The sequence below is a fragment of the Onthophagus taurus genome, chromosome 5 (genome assembly GCF_036711975.1).
Source record: "Onthophagus taurus isolate NC chromosome 5, IU_Otau_3.0, whole genome shotgun sequence".
Classification (NCBI taxonomy): Eukaryota; Metazoa; Arthropoda; class Insecta; order Coleoptera; family Scarabaeidae; genus Onthophagus; species Onthophagus taurus.
The window spans coordinates 5014093-5022307 of NC_091970.1; the positions used below are offsets into that span (position 1 = coordinate 5014093).

General features: G+C 32.5%; 1 protein-coding gene across 2 annotated transcripts; it reads left to right on the forward strand.

The window, feature by feature from the left end:
- The first annotated feature begins 1932 nt into the window (after window positions 1-1932).
- Window positions 1933-8066, forward strand: LOC111426764 (ankyrin repeat and MYND domain-containing protein 1-like). Of its 2 annotated transcripts, XM_071195988.1 has the most exons (4): window positions 1933-3894; window positions 5313-6283; window positions 6334-7522; window positions 7865-8066. In XM_071195988.1, the coding sequence occupies exons 1-4, from the start codon at window positions 2103-2105 to the stop codon at window positions 7891-7893; spliced, it is 3981 nt and encodes a 1326-aa protein (XP_071052089.1). In that variant the 5' UTR covers window positions 1933-2102; the 3' UTR covers window positions 7894-8066. The 2 variants fall into 2 exon arrangements, with proteins under 2 accessions (XP_071052089.1, XP_071052088.1); XM_071195987.1 differs by having other exon boundaries at window positions 1941-3894; window positions 6334-8066.
- The last annotated feature ends 149 nt before the right edge of the window (window positions 8067-8215 follow it).

Sequence of the window (8215 nt, forward strand, 5' to 3'; positions counted from 1 at the left end):
TGGTTGCCCTGGATCGTACACTTTACACCGAGAGGGTGTCGATGACCTTAAGTTACCTTCAGATTTTATCAAAACATTAAAAATTCTGTTCAAGTGTTGAATTCTCTGGAATCTTTTTTATTGCAACTTTAATCATTTTAATAAAACTGTATCATCTAGCATTCTTTCAGTTTTATATTAAATTTATAAGAAATATTATATATACAGAGTGTTTCAAGCTTTCTTCTTAACAAACCCTCTGAGGACAGTTAGTAAAGTTTGTAAATAAATTTATGAACGTTTTTTGGAAACAATATTAAGCATTTATAAATCGAGAGGATTCACATCCACAAATAGCTTTCGGCAGGGTGAAAGATTCTCTTGGAATGAGATTTTAAAGATCTTCAAAATGAAGGCGAACAAAAATTAAACAAAAGTTGTGATAATAGGCAATGAACAAAAGGTGACAAAATACTTGAACTGTTTGTGGAACTGAGTGTCTTTATTGAGAAGAGATAATTAAGCGGAAGTTTCATGAAACTAAAAGAGAGGAAGACAACAGATTTCGAACAAGACAGTATTGGATATCATAATCACCAAAGTGAAAACTACGCAGATTTTGTTTTGACATTCCGTATCGAAAACGGTATAGGTTAGGTTTGTTTACTAATATCCCTGTTTTTCTGCAAGAAATGTTGGCATATGTTAGGTTAGGTTTTTATCTTTTTTTTGACTTCTTCAATATCATCTTTTACTTATGTATGTATGTAGTTTCATGTGGAGATGAATTCCTTCACTGCACTTAGGCCCCAGCGGGCCCTTTGTACATCCTCACAATTTATAGTTCATGCAGGGGTCAAAAAACCAGCCCAAGACTTTAATGAATGTTAATATAGAACAGAAGGGTATGTTGCAGCTCGTCTCTATGCAGAAAGGTTTCCAGATAAACATCATCCGGCACGTGAATCCAATTTACGTGTGGTGCAACGTGGTAAGCAAAATGGTAATATTCGATTGAGGCTTGGGCAACATGAAGGAGCAGTTAGACCTGAACAGATTGAGGAGGAGGTTTAGAATGTCGTCGAAGAGCAGTCTGGCATAAGCACTAGGATACTTGTAGAGCAACTCCATCCATATCACGTGCAACATGTACAAGCCCTACTACCAGTGGATCATCCCCATCGAGTACAATTTTTCTACATCACCATCAGTTGAACCCAAACTGTACCAATAACGTTTTTCAAGGTGATCCACAAGGCGATATCTAGATAATGTGTTTCCCGGAAGATCGATAGGTCAAGGTGGTCCAATGCTTTGCCCACCTCGATCGCCAGACCTCAAACCTCATGATTTTTATCTTTGGGGTCACTTAAAAAGCATAGTGTACGTCACCGAAGTTAATATTGAGCAAGATTTCGAAATCGGATACAATCGGATACAATATATTTTAAAATATTCTATGATTTCTTGATTTGAAATTAAATTTCACCGATATCTAGGAAACTAAAAAACTTTTGCTACAATTTTTTTAACTTAATAGTCATTATTTGTCAAATACTCAAGTTTATGCGTATAGGTTGAGAATCATCCTATATTTATAGCAGTTATTTAGGCCTAAGCAGTCGTACAGTACGACCCTAGCGAAATGTAAAGGTGTAGCTGGAGATCGTACGAGAGATCTTTTACTTAATTTCCATTTATGTTTTATCCAATATTTGCTCAATTAATATTTCATCCCCAAAACAAAAATTTGATATTAAAATTTTAAATAAAAATTGACCTTGACTCTTTACCCTCTCCCAATCCAATTCTTTGAATATTCAAAAACCATTCCCTATACAAGAGGGAATCGTTCGAAATGGTTCTAACAAGTCGGAATATAGAGTGGGGTGAAGGAGACACCACGGTTAAAAGGTCATAGGTCGAGTTTATCGAGCTTTCGCCCGAGCTTAACGCGAATACGGTTTAATTTCCCATTTGCGGCTTTGTATAACAATTACCGTTGCATTACAACAACTTCCGTTCTTCGCAAACATAACCTCAAATATAAAATCGATTATGCAATTATTATTATAATGTCTAATTATTGTGTCAGATTTTAATAACGATTTTTTTGATTTAAAATGGATGAACCTTGTGTAATCGAATCCGGATATTTTCCGGCTAACAAAGAAACTTATCGAGGCGATCTAAACTATTCTTATCAACGCACGGGAAATGGGGAACAAATTTGGCAATGTAAATCGTTTGAGCGATATCAAGGCGATTTTTTTCAAGATAGTTTACACGGTTATGGTAGTTACACTTGGTTGCAACAGGACAAAAAGGATTTTTTAGTCGAAGGTACATTTTATGGGAATTTCATTCACGGTTATGCAACTATAGCTTACGCAAATAAAACATATTTCGAGGGATTAATCAAAAAAAATAAACGATTCGGACCCGGAGTTTTAACTTATTTAGATGGGACGCAAGATGTGGGGTTATGGAATGGGAATCAACTCTCCAGGATTTGTTACACCATTTTCCCCGAGCATTTACCCAAATTAGCTTATTCCCCTTTGGGAAAAATGAAATTATTAAAATACAAAAAATTAATCCCTCTTTGCAACAAACAAAAAGATCCCGCAGAAGAAATTATGAAAAAATTGGGGGCCCCAAAACAAATTTTTGAGTTATCTCCTCAACTTTATAACCCTTATGTAAGAAATATAGATAGTTTATTATTCGATAAGAAACTCCACGACGCACAAATTTACGAAGAAAACGATTGTTTAATCGACGTCCCGGCGAGTACTTCAGATTTCCTCGATTTAACGTTAAAAAATAAAAAAATTAAAGATAATTTATCCCAAGTTTTCGATTACTTGGTCGAAAACAAAAACGTCTTGAACAAAATCCCCAAAAATAATCGATTAAATTACATCGAATCAAAAATAATCGATGAAAAATCCGATTTAATCGAAGACATCAATTTTAACTTAATCAAAGATCTCCTCGATGTCTTCTTCGAGGAATTAGATGACCTTTTAGGTTACGAATCCGGTGAGCGCAATTTAATGTTTATCAAACAGGACATTTTAAAACAACTCCCCAAAAATAAAAACGATGATGTCCCATTAAAAAAAGTTTTAGCAACCGACGTTTTAGCATGGAACGATTCCTCAGAATCGATCGACATGTTAAAATTCGCCTTCTTTAACATTAAGCTAGAAAAAAATGTCTCATTTAACGTTCGAAATTTATTAATCGGGAATCGCTCAACGTTCTCATCCCCCGGCGATTACGAATCGTGTTGTATTCGATTCCTCGAAGAATCATCGATCGGAAATGATCGATTAGCGTCGAATTTATTAATGGAAAAAAATGTTAACCCCGACGTTTGCGATTCGAAAGGAAACGTAGCCGTTATATTTGCCGCCGCTAAAGATAGATGGCGGGTTATAAAAATGTTGTGTAATTTCGGGGCCGATTTAGATAAATTAAACGATGATGGATTATCCGCTTTATCGATGTGCATCTTGAGATATATCGCGTTTAAGAAAGATATAACCGATTGGGAACGGGCGTTTTTAAATGATTCGGAAAATGATAATAATAAAAAGAATAAAGGTGAAAAAGAGAAAAATAAAAAAATTAAAATTGAAAACGATGATTCAAAAAATGATGATTTAGAAGATAAAATTTTACAATGGAGAGCGAAAAGTTCTTTGGTTGATTTAAAAGCGACGTCGATGACGTTAACTTTAGACGGGATGATTAACGAGGAAGATTTGGCGATTAAAAATAGTTTAATGGAAAGGGAGAGTTTAATGGACGATCTAAGTTTGAGGTCGAATGAAAAAAAAATTATGGGGATTTATTACGATGATATTAAAGGATACAATGTTAATGTTGATTATCAAAATTTTCAAGGTAATAACTTTATTATTCAAAATTAAAGAAATTATATTTAGCGAAGTTTCAAACCAAAATTAAATTCCACCACATTTTAGTTGTTGCGGTTGTTTCCGCTATCGATTAATAGATGGCGCATTAAGTTTTAATTCAATAAATAAAGTCCCTTAATTCAAAAAATAGATCGACAGACATAATTTGGGTGTTATTTAGTTTTTATATCCAATATTATCTTTTTTAATTTAATAAATAATGTATTTATACATGTAAAGTATGATGAATGTATAAATATAAGGATTTTTAGACTAGCCAATTGTTACCGTAATCAGTAAGATTATTTATTGATTACTCTTATAAAAATTATTTACCTTATTTAACTTTAAAATTAATGGAAATACAATCAGTCATCTTCATTAAAAAGCCTTTAAAATGAGTCCAAAGATGACGTACTTATCTCAAAAAACAAGAAAGTTAGAACCTTGTTTATAGATATACACATATCTATAAACAAGGGTTAGAATAAAAAACATTAAACCCTAAGTTGGCAACAATGAAGATAGCAATTTAATTTTTAAATATTAATACCAACCTTAATTTTTAATTTTTTTTATTATGTTTTTTTTGTTTTTGTGACAAATATTAAGACATTTTATAAAAATTAAGAATATGTCAAAATGACATTGACATTTCAAACCGGAAGTTGCTTATATCTCAAGTAATATTGGAATTAAACGTATTACGTTTGGACTCATTTTAAAGGTTTTTTCACGACGATTACAAATAAGTCAAAATTGACGTTGACATTCTTAACCGGAAGTTAACCATAACTTCATTAATATTGAAGATAAATATGTCGTGTTTGTACTCATTTTAAAGGATTTTTAATGAAGATTACAAATATGTCATAATTGAGGTTGACATTTTAAACCTGAAGTTAGTTATCATGTAATAGATGTATTATAACTGAAGTTAATCTAGTGTTAGTCACTTTTCCGTACTTTCTTTTTATTTTTAACGTGTTTTTTGGGTCATTTCTATATAAAATAAAAACCAGTATAAAAGTACAAAATCAAACTCTAGATTATTTTCTTCAAAAATTTTTACACGAATCATTTTGTCTCTAGTTTTAGTGATTAAATTTATGCCACGACTTACAGAAACACCTGTATGCCGTCTGTGCTTGTGATAGATTTTATCATCAGTGTTCTGTGATAAAAATGGACAGGCACCCAACAATTTTCAATAATTTGAGCTTGTCTATTCTGAGAAGCCTTATATTTTTAGAAAGATGAAAACGAAAATCCCGTTTTTCTCAACATTATTCATTTGTCGCTTAGTCAAGTGCATGCATAACGCGGTCCAATTGATATGATTTGTCTCTGATTGACCAAGTAAATCACCGAGTATTAATAAAAGTTTTTTTTAATACATTTAAGGTGAATACGAAGTGACACCGGATGAGAAACAAAAATATTTATTTAAATCGGAAATAATTATACCGAAAGTAAAAAAAAGTAAAAAAGAAGGAAAAGGTAAAAAATCTAAGAGTTCGAAAAGCTCGAAAAGTTCGAAAACTTCGAAATCAACTAAATCAAGTAAATCTAGTAAAACTAATAAATCAAGTAAAAAAAGTAAATCGAAAAAATCTTCATCAGAATTAGGAGAAAAGAAAATAAAAATCGACCCAAATGAAATAATAAAACAAGAATGTTCAAACATAATTTTAACAACGATAAAAATACTTTTACAACTTGGTTGCGATCCAAATCATTGTAAAGTCCCACTTCCTTCGTTATTGACATCGATTTACTGTGGGTGCGATGAAATCGTCGATCTTTTACTTCAATTTAACGCAGATCCAAACATTGTATCCCCCATCGACGGATTAACACCTTTACTGGTATTATGTTGCCTACCATTTTCAACATCCAACGCCGATATGTTAGATAAGCTCTTAAAATCAAACGCAGATCCTTACCAAAAAGCATCCCCAAATCATTGGGGTGCAGAAAAAACGAAATTATTAGGAAAAAATCGACCAGAATCATCCGAAATAATCGACGAGGGAAAAAACGCTTTGCATATTTTATCGATGCATTACGATTTCGAATCGGATTTAGATAACAATCAATTAAGAATGATTACGAGTTTGACGAGTTATGCGGAGGATTTAAACAAGGAGAAGTATCTTGAGCACACTCCGTTTTCGATCGCGATTTTAAGAGGAAATTTGAAGCTTGTTAATTGGTATGTTGAGACGAAATCGGTGGAGCCTTACGCTATTTTTGGGGAAAACATGGGGACGGCTTTGACTATCTTAACTTTGAAGAGATATAACTCGATTGTACGGATTGATATGGCCGAAGATGTTTACGATTGCTTGATTGGACTTAATTTTAATACTTTGGTAGGTTAAATTGCGTTGTTTAAATTTGTTTTTTAAAGTTTGTTTTGAAGGTGGATATTGGGGATAGTGGCAATGTGATTGAGTTTATTGATGAGGAGTATAAGGTAGTTGCTGATAAGAAGGGGAAGAAGAATAAAAAGGGGAAAAATAAGTCGACAAAGGGAAAAAAGAAGAATTTAATCGATGATTTGGGTAAATATCTAGTTGAGAAAACGAGGAATGTTTTGCAAAGACATATTTTGGCGAAGGCTTTTCATTATTTGCGAACCTTTATCACATTATCAACGGATCCTTCAGCGGAAATAATTAAAACTTTGATTAAATTTTTCGATTTTAAGACGATCCAACAATTTCTGCAGATACTCATCGATCGGGGAATTATCCAATATAACAAACTAAACGTGGTGGTTGTTTACAAATTATTAAACTTAATGAACGACCTTTTAAAGAAGAAAGATAAGCACATCTTAATCGGGGATGTATTTAACGGGCTCGATTGGAAAATGAAGCCGATCGATCGCCTTCCAGAACTTATTGAGCCAGAGATCGATACAAAAGAAGAAATTTACAAAGTTTGTTTTTATTGCTGCAAAAAAATCGATAAGTTATTAATAGTCTGCCCAACTTGCGGCTTGGTTTACTTCTGCTCAAAAGAATGCAACAAAAAGAGCATCAAACACCCCTCAATCCATAACTGCAAATACTTATTTTACGAAAAAGAACTAAAAAGAATGAAGGAATGCTCAAAATTAGGCATCCCATACAAAGAATCAAATCAACTCGAAGACGCGTTGTCGGAAGCCACAAAATCCCTGTTCGAAGCATTAGAAAAAAAATTCGGAAAAGACAAAGCCTCAAAACTATTAGAAGCCGCAATGGCTGGGGGTGAATTAGACATCGATAAATTAATGGACTCTTGCGAATACATCGAAAACTTAATCGAAGATAAATTAGGAATCTTAAACGCAGACGTTGATCAACTCAAAGAAAGTCTTGGAGAAACCATGCCGACTACTCATCCAATTTTAAAGGATAAATCTGGAAACGCATCTGATTTGGACTCACAAGGAAAAAAGGGGAAGAAAAAAAAAGGGGATGATGATGATGATGAAGATGGAAAGAAAGGGGGGAAAAATAAAAAAAAGGGAAAAGGTGGTGATGATGACGATGATGATGAAGATGGGAAAAAAGGAAGGAAAAAGAAAAAAAAGGGAAAAAGTGGCGATGATGACGATAGAGGTAAAAAGAAAAAACATGTTAAAATGAGTTCCAAAAAATTAAAATCGGAAAAAGACTCAAAAACATCGAAAGATGAACAGTTTGATTCGAAATTAGCCACAACTAATTTAGACGATGATAAAAGTCAGATGAAAAAGCCGTGTTATTGTGAACCTTGCATTAAATACGTTGGTAAAAAGAATCTTGATGTTAAAACGATCCCAATTCAATGCCAATTCTTATTGGAACAACTCGCCACATTATTTCCCGATTTTGATTTTACCGGGGCTATGTGGCCCTTCGTCGTTTATTGCGACGGACAGTTATATTATAGGTTTAAAGATAAAAAATCGTTATTTTTAGAAACGATCAACACCAACTCAAACCTTTAAATCAAAACAATAAAATTACAGTTTTCTGTAATTTTATTATCGACTCAACTGAAATGGTTCATAAAGGTTTTAAGAGATGGCGCTGTAATGCAGGTTAATATTAATTGTTTTTTTAATTTTATATAGATTTTGTATAATTTTTTTAAATAAATTAAAAATAATTTAAAAAATTAAATAAATAATAAATACCCCTTTTTTTATTTTGGAATATGTATGTATGTATGTATGTAGTTTCATGTCGGGTTGAATTTAACAAAGAATTAATTAAGAGACAATTAATAGATTTTTTATATTTATTTAAACATTAAATGTTTAACAAGAA

Excerpts from the sequence above, each read along its gene's own strand:
- LOC111426764 (XM_071195987.1), top strand. The coding sequence starts at position 2,103 with ATGGATGAACCTTGTGTAATCGAATCCGGATATTTTCCGGCTAACAAA. Across the intron at positions 3,895-5,312 it reads TGATTATCAAAATTTTCAAG|GTGAATACGAAGTGACACCG; the intron begins GTAATAACTTTA and ends AATACATTTAAG. Across the intron at positions 6,284-6,333 it reads GACTTAATTTTAATACTTTG|GTGGATATTGGGGATAGTGG; the intron begins GTAGGTTAAATT and ends TTTGTTTTGAAG.